The sequence below is a fragment of the Prionailurus viverrinus genome, chromosome D2, assembly GCF_022837055.1.
Source record: "Prionailurus viverrinus isolate Anna chromosome D2, UM_Priviv_1.0, whole genome shotgun sequence".
Classification (NCBI taxonomy): Eukaryota; Metazoa; Chordata; class Mammalia; order Carnivora; family Felidae; genus Prionailurus; species Prionailurus viverrinus.
This window is the reverse complement of record NC_062571.1, coordinates 25280178-25301761: the sequence shown is the minus strand read 5'-3', so window position 1 is coordinate 25301761 and position 21584 is coordinate 25280178. Positions and strand designations below refer to the sequence as shown.

At 42.4% G+C, this 21584-nt stretch overlaps 1 protein-coding gene across 2 annotated transcripts in view; it reads right to left on the bottom strand.

The window, feature by feature from the left end:
• The window catches only part of NRBF2 (nuclear receptor binding factor 2), a 37045-nt gene extending 29095 nt beyond the window's left edge, over window positions 1–7950 (bottom strand). For both annotated transcript variants that reach the window (XM_047826255.1, XM_047826258.1), the window contains exon 1: window positions 7734–7950. In XM_047826255.1, coding sequence (XP_047682211.1) covers window positions 7734–7763 — 30 coding nt within the window. In that variant the 5' untranslated portion in view covers window positions 7764–7950. The remainder of the gene's footprint in view (window positions 1–7733) is intronic.
• Between the last annotated feature and the right edge of the window lie 13634 nt (window positions 7951–21584).

The window sequence follows — 21584 nt, the reverse complement described above, 5'->3', positions numbered from 1 at the left end:
GCCCCTCTCCTGCTCACTCTCTCTCTCTCAAAAATGAATAAACTTCAAAAAAATTTTCTTTAAATACAGATTAAATATTGTCTTTTTTCCCCAAAGGAAAACAGTGTTACTTTCTATTACTTTCCATTTAATTATTTCCATGTCCCTGGGGAAAGCTGTGTATGTAAAGATGACAAGAAAAGGAACACCATACCAAACACAGTATCAAAAAGGCAGAGGAAAATATAATGTACTCTTGAACCTTGTGGTAGGGTCTTCAATAGAGAGCAACGGAGAAGTCGCATTCACTCTCCCTTCCACCATCAATTCACTGAAAGTCTCCTACAGGCAAGTAGTATCTCCTAAGAGTTAAGTACTGAATTGACCTCGGTCAAACTAATATAATGCAATCACACTTAAGATAACTGCTCAAGTGTTAGAGAAGGCCAAGACCTATTTTTGATTTTAAGTCTAAGGATCAACTTCTCCCACATGCAGCTCTGCTGCATCTTTTTTTCTACCTCATTTTCAGTTGCTTTTTTTCAGAACTGCCGCCATCTGCTGTGAAGGCAAATTACAGGATACAATCCACCAATGAGTTCTGAAATCAATTTAGTGAGTCAAAACCATCAAAATTTTTTTTTTTTTTTTAACATTTGTTTGTTTTTGAGAGACAGAGACAGAGCACAAGCAGGGGAGGGGCAGAGAGAGGAAGACACAGAATCCGAGGCAGGCTCCAGGCTCAGAGCTGTCAGCCCAAAGCCCGATGCAGGTCTGGAACTCAGGAACAGTGAGATCATGACCTGGGTCAAAGTCAGACACTTAACTGACTGAGCCACCCAGGCGTCCCAAAACCAGCATTTTAAAAAATCTTAGTAAATATTAGAGTGCATGATACACAGTATTATAAATATATATATATATATACACTCTATATATGTGCATATACACACAGACATACATTTATGGCATCATAATGTTTCAGTTTCAGCTTTTTTTGTTTTGGGTGAAATTTATGAGGGCCCTTGCATTTTACACAATCCCAAGAGACATGCATAATGTGACAGCTCTACGTAGTATATACATATGTATGTGTGTACTGATTATGTAAAAATCTCTAATTGTGGATCCCAGTCAAAAAACGTGGGCAAACACTGATCTAATAGTAAGACCAATATTTTAATGAGAACCTTGCGTTCAAATCCCTCTGTCACCACTTATTCTGCATGTCAATGTCTTCATCAGTAAAATGGGGAAATAACAGCTACTAAGAAGATAAATAACACAGGTGACCCTTGAACATGGATTTGAACTGCATGGTCCACTTATATATGGATTTTTTCAATAAGTACAGTGCAGTACTATAAAGTATTTTCCTTATGACTTTACTATTTTCTTTTCTCTAGTTTATTGTTTTTTTTTTTGTTTTTTTGTTTTTTTTTTATTTTTTTTTTTAAATTTTTTTTTTTCAACATTTATTTTTGGGACAGAGAGAGACAGAGCATGAACGGGGGAGGGGCAGAGAGAGAGGGAGACAGAATCGGAAACAGGCTCCAGGCTCTGAGCCATCAGCCCAGAGCCCGACGCGGGGCTCGAACTCACAGACCGCGAGATCGTGACCTGGCTGAAGTCGGACGCTTAACCGACTGCGCCACCCAGGTGCCCCTCTAGTTTATTGTTAATACAGTACATAATATGTATAACATATAAATACGTGTTACTGTTTATGTTATTGGTAAGACTTCCAGTCAACAGTAGACTATTAGTAAAGTCTTTGGGGAGCTGGGAAAACTGAACAACATGAGGAATGAAAGTGAACCACTTTCTTTCATCATACACAAAAATAAATTCAAAATGGATGAGGGATGGCTGGGTGGCTCAGCCAGTTAAGTGTCCAACTCTTTTTTTTAAATTTTCTTTTTAATGTTTATTTTTTTATGCTATATTTACTTTTATTTTTAAATTCCTACTGTTGGGTTTTTATTTATTTTTTTAAATTTACATCCAAATTAGCATATAATGCAACAATGATTTCAGGAGGAGATTCCTTAGTGCCCCTTACCCATTTAGCCCATTCCCCCTCCCACAACCCCTCCAGTTTGTTCTGTTTGTTCTCCATATTTATGAGTCTCTTCTGTTTTGTCCCCCTCCCTGTTTTTATATTATTTTTGTCTTCCTTCCCTTATGTTCATCTGTTTTGTCTCTTAAAGTCCTGATATGAGTGAAGTCATGTGATTTTTGTCTTTCTCTAATTTCACTTAGCATAATACCCTCCAGTTCCATCCATGTAGTTGCAAACGGCAAGATTTCATTCTTTTTGATTGCCAAGTAATACTCCATTGTATATATATACCACATCTTCTTTATCCATTCATCCATCAACGGACATTTGGGCTCTTTCCATACTTTGGCTATTGTTGATAGTGTGTGCGTGCATGCATGCACAATGGGGGGGGGGGAGGGGGAGGGGGGAGGGGGAGGGGGAGGGGGAGGGGGAGGGGGAGGGGGAGGGGGAGGGAATCTCTGTCAGTGCAAAGCACAACACAGGGCTCAAACTCAAACTGTGAGATCATGACCTGAGCTGAAGTCAGATGCTCAACTGACTGAGCCACCCAGGCTCCCCAAGTGTCCAACTCCTGATCTCAGCTCAGGTCTCGATCAGGGTCAGAATTCAGGCCCCACGTGGGACTTCGTGCTGGGCGTGGAGCCTACTTAAAAAAATAAAAAAATAATCAGGGCACCTGCATGGTTCAGTTGGTTAAGCATCCAACTTCAGCTCAGGTCATGATCTCGTGGTTCATGAGTTCAAGCCCCATGTCAGGCTCTGTACTGACAGCTCAGAGCCTGGAGCCTGCTTCAGATCTGTGTCTCCTTCTCTCTCCCCCCGCCCCCCCTGCGCGCTCGCTCTCTCTCTCTCTCTCTCTCTCTCTCTCACTCACTCGCTCAAAACTAAACATTAAAAGATTAAATTTAAAAATAAATAAAACCAAGATGGATGAAAGACCTAAATGTGAGACAAGAGATAGTGAAAATCCCAGAGAACACAGGCAAGAATCTCTTTGACATCTACCATAGCAACTTCTTACTAAACACATCTCCAGAAGCAAGAGAAAAGCAAAAATGAACTATTGTGACTTCAAGATAAAAAGCTTCTGCCCAGGGAAGGAAACAATCAACAAAACTAAAAGGCAACCTCTGCAATTGGAGAAGATATTTGCAAATGACGTATTCGATAAAGGGTTAATATCCAAAATATATAAAGAACTTATAAAACTCAATACCTAAAAAACAAATAATCCAGTTTTAAGAAATAGGCAGATGACATGAACAGACATTTTCCCAAAGACATACAGATGACTAACAGAAACATGAAAAGATGCTCAATATCAATAACCAGGAAAATACAAATCAAAACTATAATGAGTATCAGGCCACACCTGTCAGAATGACTAAAATTAACAACACAGGAAACAACAGATGTTTGTGAGGATGTGGAGAAAAGAGAACCCTCTTGCACTGGTGGTGGGAATGCAAACTGACAATAGCCAAATTATGGAAAGAACCCAAATATCCATCGACTGATGGGTAAAGAAGATGTGGTGTATATGTGTATGTATGTATACACACACACACACTGGAATATCGTGTATATATATTATCCAGCCATCAAAAGGAATGAAATCTCGTAGATGTGGAAGGAGCTAGAATGTATTATGCTAAGTGAAAGAAGCCAGAGAAAAGCAAATACCATATGGATTTCACTCATATGTGGAATTCAAGAAACAAAACACATGAACATAGGGGAAGGAAGGAAGGAAACCATAAAAGAGACTCTTAACTATAGAGAACAAATTGAGGGTTGCTGAAAGGGAGGTGGGAGGGGGATGGGCGAAATGGGTGCCAGGTATTACGGAAGGTACTTGTGATTGAGCGCTAGGTATTATATGTAAGTGATATCACTAAATTCTACTCCTGAAGCTATTATTATGTGATACTGGAATTTAAATAAAAATGTGAAACATTTAATAAATAAAGACTGTTAGGGTCATGGAAACAAATACTGGTAATACAATGGAGGCATATTTAAATTATGTTCTCATTTATGGTCATGATTTCGTGGTTCTTGAGTTCCGGCCCCACATTGGGCCCACTGCTGTCAGCCTGTCAGCACAGAGCTAGCTTCGAATCCTGTCCCCCTCTCCTGCCCCTCCCCCACTTGTGCTCTCTCAAAAATAAATATTTTTTAAAAACGGTCAAGTGTATACATAAAGTGCCTGATGCCAATCCCAGCACTTAGTAATTGCTGGGTAAGTCTTAGTGCTCTACCACCTTTCCCCAGTCCTTCCATTGAGCCCCACCTAACTTGTGACAGGATGAACTTTCCTTGAAATTTTTCAGGGCAACAAGGAAGTGGTTCAAAACAGCCTCATTTTTACCTTAAAGATTTTACCGCCAACATAATTAAGATATGATAATTACAAAGAATTCAGGTATGTAAAAGGCCATTCTGTGAAACATGATATTGGATTCCTTGTCTTAGATGAGAACTGACCACTCTAGAGAGAAGCTCAGTTACTCAACAAACATTCTCGGCACCCTTAATACGGCCAAAAACATACAACTGTGGCCACAGTCACATGGACCCTGTTCTCAGAGCCTGCAGAGTAGGTAAGCAAAGCATGAGCAACAGTCATGTGTAAATTAGTCTGACATCACTTCCCAAATAGGCAGTAAACAAATTAAAGAACTACAAATTATGTCACACAAGTTTTGACATTTGCTACCAGCACAGCACCCACTTTGCCAAAATTAAATGGAAAGAAAGGCCTAAATATACACCAAGTAACTTTACAAGTTACAATTTTTCCATATTAAAAATTCACAAAAAGAAATAAAAAACTGATGAAACAAAACTTATTCAGTCCAAAGACTAGCTATTCCCCCCAACGATGGAAATATGATTTAGTTTATTTTTCGTTTGTCCAATTTCAAAAACAAGAGAACTAGAATACAATGTCTGTATTACATATTAAAATGACTATTTTGGGGGCACCTGGGTGGCTTAGGTCATGATCTCACAGTTCATGAGTTTAAGCCCTGCAACTGGCTCTCTGCTGTCAGCACAGAGCCTGCTTCGGATCCTGTCTCTCTCTCTGCCCCTCGCCCCCCTCAAAAATAAACATTTAAAAAATAAATTTAAAAAATGACTAAGTTGAACCAGTCTTTTCTGTATCTTAAAAATCTACTACCAGCAGTTAAGCCTATATGGCCTTTACTCCAAACCTAACAGAAGAGAATCAACACTAAAGCAGAGACACTAAATGACACAGAATCCACAGTTCAATATAAGGAACATATTGAAATGAAAATGGTGAGTACTGTACATTAATTCAGAAGTACTGCTAGAAAAGGTCATGATACTAAAATAAGTTGTGACCCACTGATCTAAGTCATTACTTAATTTCTCTCAGTCTAGGCTTATTTCTCTGTAGAACTGCAAAGCAGTTCTTCCTAAATTCCAAGGATGCTCTGAGAACACATATTTATAAATCTAGGTACTGTAATAAGTCCTTATACAACAAATCTGGACTACACTATTATGTCATTAGAAAAAGCCTGTATAAACTACTGGGATTTTCAAAGGTACTCATTAAATCCTAGTATTGAGAACTATTTCTCAGGTCAGTCAACTTGATACTAAGTTGTTTAACTGACATAAAAAAAGTGATCACCTTCAAAAAACAAAAACCAACAAACAAAAACAGTCTTGTAAAACTGAGTGACAAATTCTGAGGCCTACCACTGGTACTTATTTACAAGTACAATTCCAATGATTCAAGTTAAATGTTAATCTCTGTTCAACTGTTCTCTTCTAAAGGCTCGGCTACAACTCAGATCTTTCAAATCTCAAATGGTTTCAGAGTTCAAGATGCCAAATTTCTGATACTTGTCCACATACATTTTATCCTAGCCTGCTTAATGAGGCTCTTTCCCAAATTCTCCTCTATAAAAATACTATTGTCACCATTTAACTAATTTTTCCTAAACTGGTGATTTTGCTGCCCCATCTACAACTGTCACCCAGCTGCCGTCTTCTCACAAGCTACCATACACTAGTGGGGCACTTGGCTCAGTATATACTGCAGCCTCTGGCCAAATAAAGTGAAGCTAACTGGAACTGAACCAATGGTCATTTTGCAAGGACACTTGAACTTTGAAGCACTCTGTAAACTGCTGGTTATTTCTGATAATATTCCTGTGAAGTTTCAGTATTGAGCCACCCATCCTATTTCACTGTAAACTATATGTGACCTTAAAAACAAGAAGTGCAAGATGTGTCCCTGGTTTTTAAAAACTCACAAATCTAGTCCAATTCTTTTTAAGTGTAAACAACTCTTACCATTGGGGGTGGGCTTAACTTAAAACTAGGAGGCGTTTCTCAGAGCAGCTAACCTGGCACCAGTCATTTGGGAAAAACAGCTTTAGGTCCTAGAATCTTAGGCTTTTCAAGCTCAGCAAATCCAAACCTCATTTTACAAATGAGATTTTAAATTAAGAGCTTATGGTCTGATTACTATAATAGCTAACTCTTACACTGTACTAGGGACAAGGTACTGTTTACACCTATTTACTCCTTTAATCCTCACAACAAACCAGGAAAGAGGGTGAGGTCAACAAATGTACCCAAGGTCACACAGCTATTAAGTGTCAAAGCCAGAACTGATACCGAAGCGGTAGAGCTCCAGAATCTATAGTCTTAAGCCACCGTGCTCCATTGCTTCTCTATAGAATGGTTTAAATGAAGCCGGGGGTCTTCCACGACACTAGGATTCAGAGTTCCAACCTGAGAAACGAATTCTCCACACACCCCTTTCCCCAATGCCAACATCGCCCACCAGCGCAAGTGAACGGCATGTAAACCTGTGCCTGTACAAGTTCCTCCTGTCTGGCTACAACCTTAAGGAATCTTAAGTAACCAAAATAGGTACCCTCTAGGAAACCAAAAGATGCAGTGGTCAGAAAAAAACTCGTGCTTCTCGTTTCTGTTTTAATGAGATCATCAGAAAAGCCTACAGTAATAAGTAAATGGCCTATGAGCGCTTTTTCTGAAGGGGCAAACATCTACCGTATTTTCACGATGCCTAAAGTGATGAAACGGAGCTAAAATCAGGGACGGCCCTGTTTTCTTCCAGCTGTCTCCAACTTATTCGAGAAGGGTGATCCTCAGTTTATGCATCTGAACGTAGGCGAGAAATGAATGGGTGGAGGAAGAGAAGGGGGTGAGAGGGGGTATTACTCCAACTCTCCACCGTAATGAAGCTGAGACTTCAGACCCTACGTATTAGAAGTTAAAACCAGTATTTCACACCACTGCTGCGCTGGCCGGCTTCAGTGCCCCTCCAGGCTGCAGAGAGGTGGTTACGTGGCGCGTGGAAGCATTTCCTCTAGCCTGAAGAGTAGGTGGCTTTCCCGGCTGGTGGAAGCCCCTCACTCACTGCACTGCAGCAGGGTACGCTTCGGGGAGCCGGGAAATGAGACGTGATAGCTTCCCGGGGATGCCAGAGGGAGCAACGTCTGGGGCGCCTTTCGCGTAGCCGATGTGGGACCACGCCTGCCCCCTCCTCCACCCCTCAGGACCACCCCCCGCCAAACCCGCCTCCGGGCCTCGAGGGTCAGCAGCACGCTGGAGGCGCGACAGGACTCCTGAAGCAAAGGCTCCCGAGGGCGGACACGACCCTCAGCGGACTACTCACCAGATTGAGGGGTCCTTCCATTACTTCCATAGACCCCGGGGTAAACGGCGGCCTGAGGAAGGGGAGCGACGGCGCCGGAGCACATGGAGGGAAACAGTAGTAAGCAGGGCGACGGAGCGGCGGCGGCGTCAGCTGCCCCTCTCCGCGCCCCGGGAGCCAGCAGTGGGCGCAGAGGGAGCAACAACCGCACCACTTCCTCCTCCGGTGGCGCGCCGCGGGCCCGCCCCCCGCGCCGCGTCCACGCATGCGTCATGGCGTCACACGTGGCTGGTCAAGGTGGGAGTGAGGACCGGGGAGTGGGTGGGGCTCAGGGAAGGCGGGGCCAGACTGGCGTACACTCGCTCGCGGGCTATCTTTCCTCTCGCGAGAGGCGTATCTTCAGCTGCTTGAAGTCTTCTCTGACGTCACGCGGGGATGGGCAGCCTTGTTGAAACTTGAGTAAAATGGCTGAGTTGTGCCCTTGGCCTCTCAGGTTTTCTTCCAGCATGATTTTTTTTCCCCCCAAATCCCTCAGATTGCTACGCCTTCTCTTGCTCTCCAGTCCTCACCTTTATTCGTGTACCTGATTGATTTTTTCAAAAATCAGATTTGAGAGGTGCCTGTGTGGCTCAGTGCGTTAAGCCTGCGGCTGCAGCTCAGGTTATGATCTCGCGGTCTGTGAGTCAGAGCCCCTCTTTGGGCTCTCTGCTGTCAGCACAGAGCCCGCTTTGTAGCCTCTGTACCCCTCTCGGTGCCCCTCCCTCACTTGCTCTCTCTCAAAAGTAAATAAATGTTAAAGAAAAAAAAAAGCAAAAGCAAAAATCAGATTTGAGCAACGCTAAGCCAGGCCCTGGACTAGGGAAACAAATAATTATGGGCTCAGCCCTCAAGGTGCTGGCAAACTAATAAAATAATATGGATTACAAATAGCCAAATATAATACTTGATTAAGTTAACAATTGTGCGCTAAACCACTGTGCTAGGTTCTTTCTGTCAAGGAATTCACTGACAAAAAAATTAGTTGTGATTTATGCTGTAAAGGGAACAGACAGGGAGCTGTGATAGAGGCACCATGAGTTGCACAGCTTCAAAAAAATAAATTTGATCAAGAGTCATGTGAGCTTGGAAGAGGACCCCAAGCTTCGGCTGAGACCACAGCCCTGGTGTACACCTTGATTGCAGCCTTGTGAGATCCTGGGCAGAGGACTCACTGAAGCCATGCCCAAACTCCTGACCCATGGAAATTGTGAGATAATGGATGAGTGTTGTTTTAAGCCAGTAAGTTTGAGATAATTTGTTATATGGCAAAGAATCCTATTACAGACTCCTTTGAGACAGTAAAATCCAGAGGCAGAACTTTTCTTGATAAACCATAAATGTGGGTAGTAAATTCATGTTACTGAACTAATAACTAGTGGATGTTTAGTGGACAGTTTTAATACCTCTAAAGGAAACTTCAGTGGCAGATGGACAAGGAAGGAAGGAGAGTATGATGTATTCAAGCACTCACCAGTGTTTGAGAGAAACTTCAGATCAGCAAAAGAGAGGACATGATGGATATACACAGCCAAGTGGTGAGACAGACATTGTATCCACCAGCCCTGTTCTCTGCCACTTGCTGTCATGCTGTTGACCTGACCAGTCATAGGCTATGAAGAGCATAGGGGACATGGCCATGTCATCAAAGGAAAAGGTCACAGGCCTGCAAAGACTTTAGAGCTATCCCAGCTGATTCCTTTGAAATTTGGGAAACAGCAGCTGCACTTGAAGCTTGCCAATGGCTGTTTTCACTACTTGGAGGTATGTATTCCTTCAGACACGTGGACAAATTCTTTGCCTATTGGGAAAAGCCATTTATCTCCTGAGACCATCAGTGGAGGGTTATAGAAATCCTCAGGCTCTTCTGGCTGGGAACATAGTGGACATGCCTATTACTGAGTCAGATGAGAAGAGCTCACACTAGGTCTCTGCTGCAACTCGCAAAATGGGGCCAGAGGCTTTTGGAAGAACATTTAAAAGCTGCAAAGCTTTCTGCTTTCTGTGGCTCACCTGGAAAATATATCTCATGTTAAAGAATCCATTCCTAAATGGCCCACCAGTGACAGACTTGCCACATTGGAGAGGTTCCAGAATTTACCACAAGACTCAATTTCAGATATTCCTTATATATTACCTGCTCTAATCTCATACCCATCTATAGCATCATGATAGTTCAGTCTCTTCTTGAATGCTTACTACTCCAATCAAAACAGATGGGTTTTTTAAAATCTTTTGTTTTAATGTTTATTTATTTTTAAGAGAGAGAGCATGCACACACATGAGTAGGGGGAGGAGAGAGAGGAGGACAGAGGATTTGAAGTGGGCTCTATGCTGACATCAGAAAGCCCAATGTGGGGCTCTAACTCACAAACTGAGATCATACCTGAGCTGAAGTCAGAAGCTTAACCAGCTGAGCCACCCAGGCACGCCTGTTGTGGTGTGTTTTTAATGATTAGAGAATTCTTCCTTTGTTTGAACTGTAATCTGTCTTCCTGTGACTGCCATGCCCTAAGTTTGTATAAATCACTATAACACCTATGTGTGGAACACATGCACAATCTGTTCCCTGCTATCAAAATGTAATATGTGCATACCCTTGATTCAGCAATTCCTATAGAAATACTAGCACAATTATAGAAAATAAAGGTATGTGAAGACGTTCACTGGGGCTTTGTAATAATGCTTTCCCTAGTTTGGGAACAGTTCAAGTAAATATAGAAGGATCATTTGACAGAGATTCTGTAGAGGGCATTCCTGCATCGAGTAGGAGCTTCGATTGATAACCTCAAAAGTTTGTGTAGTTATAAGCCTTTGGTGTGCTCATTTACAGGAGGAGAGGAGAGCAGACCCTTCTGGTCTCCTGCTCCATCTTCTCTACCTTTGTTGTTTCTGCTCAGCACAGGAACTCCATGGAAAATGGCATCAGGATAAGGTTAGTATCAGGAAGCTTCACATGGTCCTTGAGGTGCTGGGGCGGGGGGGGGGGGGGGGAGCCCTGATTGTACCGTGGAAAAGGGAGTCCAATATGCCTCCCACACCTGCTTCGTTTATAGACTGCCCAGTGAATCCACCCAAAGCACAGTCTCTTCTGTAGTCAGGAAACCTACAGGGCCACCAAAGGGGCAATAACAAGGGTAGCAGCAGGGGCAGCAGCAACAGTGCTGGGTGCAAGGCAGCAACCAAGTCTGCAGGCCGAGGACAGATCATCAACACAGCAATGTCAGGAGCAGCCAGCAAGGGCCCAGGAGGGTGAGGAGCCAGCATGGTTATGGCAGAACCACTGACATGCCCTCAATGGGTATTTAAGTGGTTGTGGCAGGTGCTTCTCACACGTCCTTGAAAGGTACTTCCAGACGTGATGGCAAGTCCCAACTAGATGGGGAATTGTTCTGTATCCAAGCAGGGCGGCAGGTAGATGGGTGCTTACTGTTGTAATTTCCCTATTTTCCTATGTCTGAGGACATATAAAGCGATCTTATAATCACTGACAGCCAGGTGGCAGTTGTGATGAAGTTGCATTGCCTTAGAAAACCTTTAACCAGAGGGGCACCTGGGTGGCTCAGTCGGTTGGGTGTCTGACTTCAGCTCAGGTCATTATCTCACAGTTCTGTGCTGACAGCTCAGAGAGTCTGCTTTGGATTTTGTGTGTCTCTCTCTTTGGATTCATTCTGTCTCTGCCCCTCCCTCACTTGTGCTCTGTCTCTCAAAAATAAATAAATGTAAAAAAAAAATGTTTTTAAAGAAAACCTTTAACCAGAGGCATGCCACTCTTGATCTTAGGGTCGTGAGTTCAAGCCCCACACTGGGCACGGAACCTACTTAAAAAAGAGGAGAAAAGAAAACTTTTAACCAAATTTCTTTCATTTATGTTTACCTTTTTATGTATGAACAAGAGTGATATGGGACAAAAATATGTCTTAGTCTGAAGAACCAACCTCTTTCACTATACATAAAATCAAAATTTAAATAATGAAAACAATGGCTAAATTTCAGAGAAAACCACTTGGCTGGAACAGTTAGCATGTAAGTGGATAACCCTCTTTCCTGTATTGCTTGGTATGAGGACTTACCTTCCTGCTTCGTCATTCCTTGATTTCAAAGGAGCCACCAAATTCTTCCCCTTTCCAGATTCATCATGAACAAAAGTAGGACTGCCTTCAACTTTAAATGAAAACTAACTATAGTTTTAGATGTGTTTTTAAGACTGAGCTTGATGTTGAACAGAGGGTAAACACTATCTTGCTTCAAGTTGATTCAAGTGCTTCTTGAAGATTTAAATTTCTTCTTTTTCCTGAAACTTTTTTATCCCCGTTTCTCAAAAGCAATGGGTTTAACTTTGTAGAACACTGTGCAGGGTTCCAAGCACTTACATGTACAGTTGCTCATTCAATTCCAACAGGCTCAAATTAGTGACTTGCCCAATGTCATAAAATTGCTAAGTAGCCAAACTAGGTCTGAAATCTGGGTCTGTCTGGCTTTAAGCCCAGTACTCTTTCCGCTACAAGCCGCTGAATATCTACTGGATTGACATTGAATGTTGGTAATAGCAGAAATAGACCGTTAGGGTAACCCACTGTAATTACACAGGTTATTTTGGGTTTTCCTAAATTCACGGTCCTGAGTACCCAGCCAGTCAAGCTAAAAAGGGAGTTTCTATTGTTAGTGGCTCTGTCCTCCTCCAGGGTATTTGCCAAGAACTATTCACAAACCAGACTGGGCAGGAACAGGCTCTGTGAGGGAGGGGGAGGGTAGCTGTGAAGTGGCAGGCTCTAACTCCTCGGACTCTGAGCCAAGCTGTCCAGTTGCTTCAGCATGAGCCAGGATGAAGAGAGCCAAGTTAGGCAGGAGTCAGGCATTCTATTCAACAAAGTTCAACAGAGGAGAGGCCAAGGAAAGTAGAATTTCAGGGCAGGTTTCTTACCCAGTAAGCTGACACCTGGGAAAAGTCAGTCAAATAAAGGCAGAAAGGCAATGATTCAACCAACTTTGTATTAGGTTAGTGTTTGTCAAACAAGGGAGCAGAAGAGAACTCTCCAGAATCCCAAAATGTCCTTGGACTATGTATCTGCTGGTGCACCAGCAGGGCCCCTTTGTTTCCATATAGAAAAAATAACTTCTGTGTTTATTTGTGGTGGCATGAAGGAAACCCTTTTCATATATATATATATATATGTATATATATGTATATATATGTGCATGTGTGTGTATGTATATGTGTGTGTGTGTGTATATACACACACGGTTTTTAATTTGTTTTTTTTTTTTAATTTTTTTTCAACGTTTTTATTTTATTTTTGGGACAGAGGGAGACAGAGCATGAACGGGGGAGGGGGAGAGAGAGAGGGAGACACAGAATCGGAAACAGGCTCCAGGCTCCGAGCCGTCAGCCCAGAGCCTGACGCGGGGCTCGAACTCACGGACCGCGAGATCGTGACCTGGCTGAAGTCGGACGCTTAACCGACTGCGCCACCCAGGCGCCCCTTTAATTTGTTTTTAATGTAGTCTCTACACCCAATGTTGGACTTGAACTTGCAACCTGGAGATTAAGATTTGCATGCTTTACAGACTGAGCCAGCTAGGCACTCCCCCCTATATATTTTTTATAAGCACTTCAGAACACTGAGACATGTATAATCAAATTCTCTTCAACCATTATAGTCACCACCCCCAATTACACCAACCTCAAACTTCCATTTCTACCTCTTGCTCTGACCCTTTGTGGCAAAGTGCTGATTCATGTGGACTTTGTTTCAAACGGAGGGGTCCCACATTGAGAAGGGATTAAGGGAATCATGAGATATTGGAAGATGATAAGGTTTGGTTACTCTTAAATAAATACAGATGAGGGGAGACTTAGAAACTGAATGGTAGAGAAGAAATGATTGAAGTCATAAGGCAGAATTTTCTTCCTTAAGTTTCTAGGAAAGATTTGCCTCCAGCTTCCTTTTAAAAAGTATTTTCCAAGGTTGTCAAAATTCTCAAGTCCATTGTTAACCTATTTAGTGCCTCTGTGTCCATGCTTCCTGCTGCCATTCTACCTAAGCAGCACTAGTACAGGAGACCTTTGATTGACAGTTCTGAGAAGACATGTAAGGGCTTCAGGGAAGGAAGGGGTCATAGCAAAGTGGTACAGACAAAATAAGAATTTTACCACTAATTGAATATTTTACCTCTCACTTTCACTGTACTCTTTACTTCTGAGATGGTCTTTCCACAAGTCATTGTACTTTCCCCACCCTTCAGGGAACTCGAAAACCCTCTTAGAATCCTGTAGCAAATGATTCTAAAACAAACAGTAAGAAGGCAGTGGAGATGGGGGGTGGAGAGAGGGAGAGGATGGGGGGGCGGGGGGAAGAGAAAGAGAAAAGAGGAGGAAGAAGAAGACAGAAGAAGACAGGAAGAAAGGGAAAGAAAGAAACGGAGAGAGAGAGAAGAGGGAGGGAGGAGGAGAAGGAGGAAGGGGGAGGGAGGAAAGTATGACAAATACATTGTACTTTCTATCCTGACATGTTTACATCATATGCTGTTGACATTCAGTCCAGAAGCAACTGTGGGGAGAATGGTAAACCTCAGATGTTAGGACCTTGGGACTACGGCCAGAGAATTTTCATAGCATACCTGGAGGCTGGCCAGTCTTCAGCCTTGACCAGACACTTAGGTTATTCCGTGCCGAATTCTCTCTCACCAGTTCTAAAACCTGAGGGACTCTGATTGACTTCCATGGCTTGACTGCCATGTTCATCACACTATTCTTTTCCAGTTTGGGTGTTGGGGGAAGGGAGAAAAATAATCGGGGAAATAAACCAATTGGAGAATTTTTGGTTACAGTGGTGAAATAATTTACAGAACTCTCTTAAATTCTTCAATTATGACAGAGTAAATATCCTACTCGATTAAATCGTAATTATTGTCTGTGTTTTATAGGAAGTATATTTTAGGAGATCCAGTGGCTCAATCAGCGCACAGCGCACGGTACTTACATAGGAAATACATTTTGTAATTGTATAAACAAAGCTTTTTTTGCATAGATGCACTTTTTGTATCACATATGAAAATTTTCAAATATAATAGTATCACGAACACCAGTATATACAAACTCTGTATTTGGTAGTTAACATTTTACCATATTTTCTCCATCTATTGTTAGCTAAAAATTTCTAAGTAAATTATAAATAATATTTTACTTTCCTCTAATTACTTTAGTATTCATCTCTAAAAAATAAGAGCATTTTCCCTACTTTATTCTATAATACTTTAGTTGTACATAACAAAATTAACATCAATTCCTTAACATCAACCTATACCATAGTCAGATTTCCCCAACTGCCCACAAAATGCCAGAATTATAGCAGGTCAAGATCCCATCAAAGTCCACATCTTGCATATAATAGTTATGTCTCTTAGTTCTCTTAATTTCCTTTTGATCTAGATAAATCCTGACTTTTTTTTTTTGTGACATTTACTTTTTGAGAGTCTTGGCCAGTTGTCCACTCTCCTACTCTATTTTTGTTTTTATTTTTTTTATTAAAAAAATTTTTTTTAGCATTTATTCATTTTTGAGAGACAGAGAGAGACAGAGTGTGAGTGGTGAAGGGGCAGAGAGAGAGGGAGACACAGGATCTGAAGCAGGCTCCAGGCTCTGAGATGTCAGCACAGAGCCTGACATTGGGCTCAAACCCATGGACTGTGAGATCATAACCTGAGCCAAAGCTGAATGCTTAACCAACTGAGCCACCCCGGCACCCCTATCTCCTACTCTGTTTTTAATCATTGATTACACTTTCTAAAATCATTGTGGGGGTGCCGGGGTGGCTCAGTTGGTTGTGCGACCGACTTTGGCTCAGGTCATGATCTCATGGTTTGTGAGTTCAAGCCCCGCTTTGGGCTCTATGCTGACAGCTCAGAGCCTGGAGCCTGCTTCTGATTGTGTCTCCCTCTCTCTCTCTGCCTCTCCCCCACTCATGCTCTGTCTCTCTGTCTCAGAAATAAACATAAAAAAATAAATAAAACCATTGTGTGTGTGTGTGTGTGTGTATGTGTGTGTGTGTGTATATATATATATATATATATTTTTTTTTTTTTTTTTTTTAATAGACTCCACATCCAACGTGGGGCTTGAACTCACAACCCTGAGATCAAGAGTTGCACACTACTGACTGAACCAGCCAGGCACCCCTAGATATGTATATTAAATGTACTTTCTTCATATATTCACTTATAAGAAGCCTTAAAGTAAGTAATATAAAGAACATCAAATTTTGATTTTATGACCATGAATCTTGTGCCACCTATTTTAATTGTTACTCTTTTTGTTGCAAATAGCAGAAACCAGCCTTGACTAGACCAAATCAAATGGAGAATTTAATAGAACTTATTAGTTATGAATTGCATTTCCCTGCATATAATACAAAGTCCCAGAATAAAAATGACTTAAGTAAGATAGAAGTCTGTAAAAGAACTCGAGAGAAGAGCAGCCTAGGCTTGGCATAGAAGATCTATAACAGGGGCCCAAGCTCTCTCTCCACTACACATGCAGTCACGTGGTTTTCATCTCAAGATTGACTCTCAACCTGTTACCTCTTCCTTTGCTTTTATCATCACATGTTTGGAAGGAGTAGTGCCTCCTCAGGGACCATTCTCATTAACAACTTACACCTCTCCCTTTCCTTGTGGACCTCAGTGAAGATTTGAATCAATTATAATCCTTAGTTCATGACCATACATCATTAGTAATCCATGCATGGCACTTTTTTATTTATTTGTAACTAATGTATTTGGAATATAATAAACACCCATGAACCCACCATTACTACAAAACAAAGCTAATATGAACATTCTTGTCTATATATTTTGGAGCACATATGCATGCATTTCTGCTGAGGATATACGTAGGGCTAGGATTGCTGGGTATGAAAGAGCAGACCTAGGCCGGCTGACTAGTGACTATGTCCCCAACATGGCCACAGAAAGAAGTTCCTGCTCAAACCTCAGACCACGCATCCTCCCCTTGAGTAACTTATGTTTTCTAAGAAAGCAGGCTACTGATTGATGCATTCTTCCTAAGTCTGAGGTGGGAGGAAGGGGAGTGTGAGAGGCATGGAAAGTGTGAGTAGAAGAAGGAGGGCTTCTCTCAGGTAGGGGCCAGAAGCAGGAGCCCTCAACCCTGTCCAGGCTTAGAATGACCTGGGAGCATTTTACCCCTACCCAAACCAATTAATCAGAGTCTCTGGGGATGGTGTTTGGTGCTAAGTATTTATATAGCACAGCAAAGCTGACAGCCAATGGTTAATAGGTGACCAGTGAGAAATGTTCTGTATACACCGAGGCCAAACATGTTAGAGATCCTCAGACACAGTGGTTCTTAAACTTCAGGTGCATCAGAATCTCCTGGAAGACTTGTTCAAACACGGATTGCTGAACCCTACCCCCAGAGTTTCTGATTCAGTAGGTCTGTGACCACCAGGCCCAACATTTGCATTTTTAACAAGTTCCAGGTGAAGCTGATAATTGCTGATCTGGGACCACACCTTGGCAGCCATTGTGCTATCCTTCCCCAGCCAATCGGCTGAGGCCAAGACCCTTCCCCAGCCAATCGGCTAAGGCCATGATCCCTATAAAACCTTTGTGCTTTTGAAACCCTCACCCCCTCACCCCTGTAATGCCCGAAGTTCCGAAACCTCCCACAAAAGTCCACCAGAGTCGTAAGTCAAAGCCAAGCGGCAAGGGTCGTTTATTGCAGGTTCGAACCTGGTCCCCCGTGCACTCGTCGCCAGTGACGCAAGAGGCCACGATCAGGGTTGGTACAGCGCTTTTATAGACAGAGACAAGTAGCACAGGGGAGGTTTTAAATTATGAGGTGCCTGATTGGTTGATTTTAAAGTAAGGACATTTGTTGTTCTCTGATTGGGCGTCCTTTGTCCTTTGGCGGGAAGGCTTTGTTACTTGTGGCGGGAGGAAAAAGGGGGAAGGGGAAAGGGGGTAGGGTAGGTGAGGAATGTGCTAAGCAAGCAGGTTTACAGAAGCGAGAAATGCTGGTTAGTTTATATGCAATTACTCATCTTATCACATATCAGATTACATTTAGGTAGGTTTGCAATCCATTCTATTACACAGCGGGTTACATTCAGGAAAGGTTTTACAATGCTCGTAGCAAACAGCAAACAAAACAGACTTCTCAGCAATTGTATTTCTTATCAAAGATCTATAATAAGCAGAAAAGACAACTTTTAGCTTTAAACTAAGGCAGGGCAGTTATTTGGACTTATTGTTCCTTTCAACCCCCTCACCCCCGCACCCCCGCACCCCCGCACCCCCACACCCCCACACCCCCACACCCCCACACCCCCACACCCCCACACCCCCACACTCACACACTCTCACACTCACACTCTCATCTCACCGCTGCGTCGGTGCAGGTAGGGGGTTGAGCTCGAGCTAGCTTGAATAAAGGCCCTTTGCTTTTGCATCAGACTCGGCTCCCTAGTGGTCTTTGGGGATCATGAATTCTGGGCATAACAGGTATGTGTATGTTCAGTTTTAGTAGATAAAGCCGGTTTTCCAAAATGCTTACGCCAATTTACACTAACACTGGCAGTGAGTGAAAATGCCATTTGCTTTATATTGCTGTCAATACGTTTTTTTTTGTCTTTATCATTTTAACCATCTGTTGATGTGTAGTTTTTCTTACTGTTTACCTCTTTCAAAGTTGATTTGTGCTCCCATTACTTTATCCTGGTAAGGGATATTCTCCTGACATCTCTGTTAATTTTTTGATCACCACATCTAATGACTTTTCTTCAATTTATGCCCCTTCACCTCTCAGTAACATTTGATATCACTAGCCACCACTTTCTTCTGGAAACTCTGTTTCATTGACTTCCATGACTTTGCATTACCCTGGAAAGTACACCTTTAGCCACAATTCCAAAATCCAGTTCTCCCTGAAAACAGAAAGTTTTTATATTAATTATTTGGTGGCAAAACCCATTCTGACCTATCATGAGCCTATTTAGTCCTTCTTTATCCCACTCATGTTTACATGATTCATTGAGGATTTGTTAATGCAAATATTTATTATGAGATACTGCCCCAGTCTCTGTAATATGCAGTATAAGCACCATATGAACTTTTGAAAATTCAGAAAATTCTGAATTCTGAAGTATATTTGACTCTTATTTTTCTATTTTTGATTTTAGAGAGAGCATGCATGTGATTGGGGGAGAAGGGCAGAGGGAGAGAGAGAATCTTAAGCAGGCTCCATGCTTAGTGCAGAGCCTGACTTGGGGCTTGATCCCAGGACCCTGGGATCATGAGACCTGAGCTGGAATCAAGAGTCAGATGCTCAATTGACTGAGCCACTCAGCCACCCTAGATCTTTGGGTAAAATTTTGTGGGCTATTGTAGAAAAAGCATAGCCCTTGGAGTCAGATAAACATGTGTTGATTCCACTTCATTCAACTTCTTAATTCAACCTCTTGAAATTCCAGTTTTGTTTTTTTTAATCTCATCTCTACACCAGGGGCTGAAATAACTAGCTGATAAGGCTGTGAACATCCTTACTTGTATGACTCCTACATCTAAAACTCAATATATTGAAGACTGAGCTCACCATCCTCCCTGCCCCTGACCACGTGTTTCTTTGTTCCTTATCTCAGGGCGTGGCACCAGCTTCCCACCCATTTGCCCAACTCAGAAACCCGGCACCATCCTCCATTTAGTCCTCCTTTCCCGGTCCATTAGCAAGTCCTGTCAATTCTACATCATGAGGGGTTCTCAATTCTGCATATTTCTCTCCATTCCCACTACCAGCTTGCCTATCTCATTATAAGAGACTTCTAGGTTGTCTTCCTGTCTCCAGTGCTGCCACTTTTCAGTTTACTGTCCATGCTAAAGCCAAAGCGATCAGTGCAAATTTGATTATGGCACTCTCCTGCTTATAGCTATTGCCTTCCTACTGCCCTAAGATAAAGCCCCAGTTCTATCATGATGTTCAAGGTCTTCCCAAGTTGTCTGCTTATCTCTCTCTAGATTAATGGGGAAACTACCTTTAGTTCCCTACCTTGCCATATCCTTTCTTGTGCCCTGATCTTCTTTTTTTTTAATTCTTCACAATGTTGCCAATTTAACTGCTTTTGTTTTAAAGATTTTTTTGTAATGTTTATTTATTTTTGAGAGGCAGAGATAGAGCATGAGCAGGGGAGAGGCAGAAAGAGAGAGGGGGAGACACAGAATCCGAAGCAGGCTCCAGGCTCTGAGCTGTCAGCACAGAGCCTGACGCAGGGCTCGAATCCACAAACCATGAGATCATGACCTGGGCCGAAGTCAGACGCCTAACTGGCTGAGCCAACCAGGCACCCCTAAATGCTTTTAAAAAAGATGTTTATTTATTTTGAGAGAAAGAGAGCATGAGTGAGCAGAGGAGGTGCAGAGAGAGGGAGATAGAATCCCAAGCAGGCTCCACGCTGTCAACCCAGAGCTCAGTGCAGGGCTTGAACCCACGAACTGTGAGATCATGACCCAAGTCGAAGTCAGACACTAACCGACTGAGCCACCAAAGCACCCCCCTTGCCCTGGTCTTTGACTATGCTTTATCTATAGTTTGAAGCATGCTTCTCCCACACTTTTACCTGGGATCATTTTCATGCAAAATTAAGATTTTACTTTGAATGAGATTTGCTTCAGAAAAATTAATCTGTTTTGGACTGAACTGTGTTTTTCCAAAATTAATATGTTGGAGCCCCAACCCTTGATGTAACTCTTTGTGGGAGAGGGTCATAAAGGAGGGAATGAAGGTTAAACGAGGTCATAAGAGTGGGATCCTAATCCTGTAAGACTAGGATCCTCCTAAGAAGAAGAGACACCAGGGAAAAGCCCATGTGAGGACACAGTGAGAAGGTAGCCATCTATAAGCCAAGGAGATAGAGACCTTAAGAGAGACCGATTCTGCCAAACTTGATCCTGGGCTTTTAGCCCCCAGAACTGAGAAAATAAATTTCTGTTGTATAAGCTACTTCGTCTGTGGTGTTTTGCTCTGACAGCCTTAGCAGACTAATACATAATCCTTCCTCTGTCTTCTCATGGATGCTATCATTCTTCCATCAGAATCTTCATCATGTGACATTGTAATTATCTTTGTTTTCCACATCTCTGTATCTCCTTTTAGACTGGAAGCTACCCGCTCCCCCCACCACCCCAGGGCAGGGATTTCTCTTTTATTGTTTGCCTTGTAGCCTAGCTCCTCACATAATAGCTAGCATATCATAGGCACATAATAAATATTTTTGAATGAATAAATTAATTAAGAGAATAACATGTAAATGTTTTTGTGTGGTTAATAATACGTATTAACACTCAGTGTTTGTTGCTTCTTTCTGTTTCTCCTGTTTCTAATTGCTTCTTCCTATCACAAGCTCCTTTACCCACCCAATAAATGTTACCCACCCAAACAGTTGGAGTCTACTGTTTGTTTATTTTTTAAATGTTTATTTATTTTTGAGAGAGAGTATGTGAGCAGGGGAGGGGCAGAGAGAGAAGGGAACAGAGGATCTGAAGCGGGCTCTGTGCTTGAGAACAGAGAGCCAGATGTGGGGCTCAAACTCACAAATCATGACCTGAGCCAAAGTCAGACACTTAACCAACTGAGCCACCCAGGTGCCCCAAGTCTACTATTTAAATTTAGACATGCCCACGCAAGTCTGAAGATCTTATAGGACAAACCCACCAGCTGTGTCTATGTATGAGATATTGTGTGTCTCCTGAGAATCCAGCATGACACATTTGACCTAGGAGTAACAAGCCTCTGTCTGTGGGGAGAAGTGACCCAAAGTGTAGTGT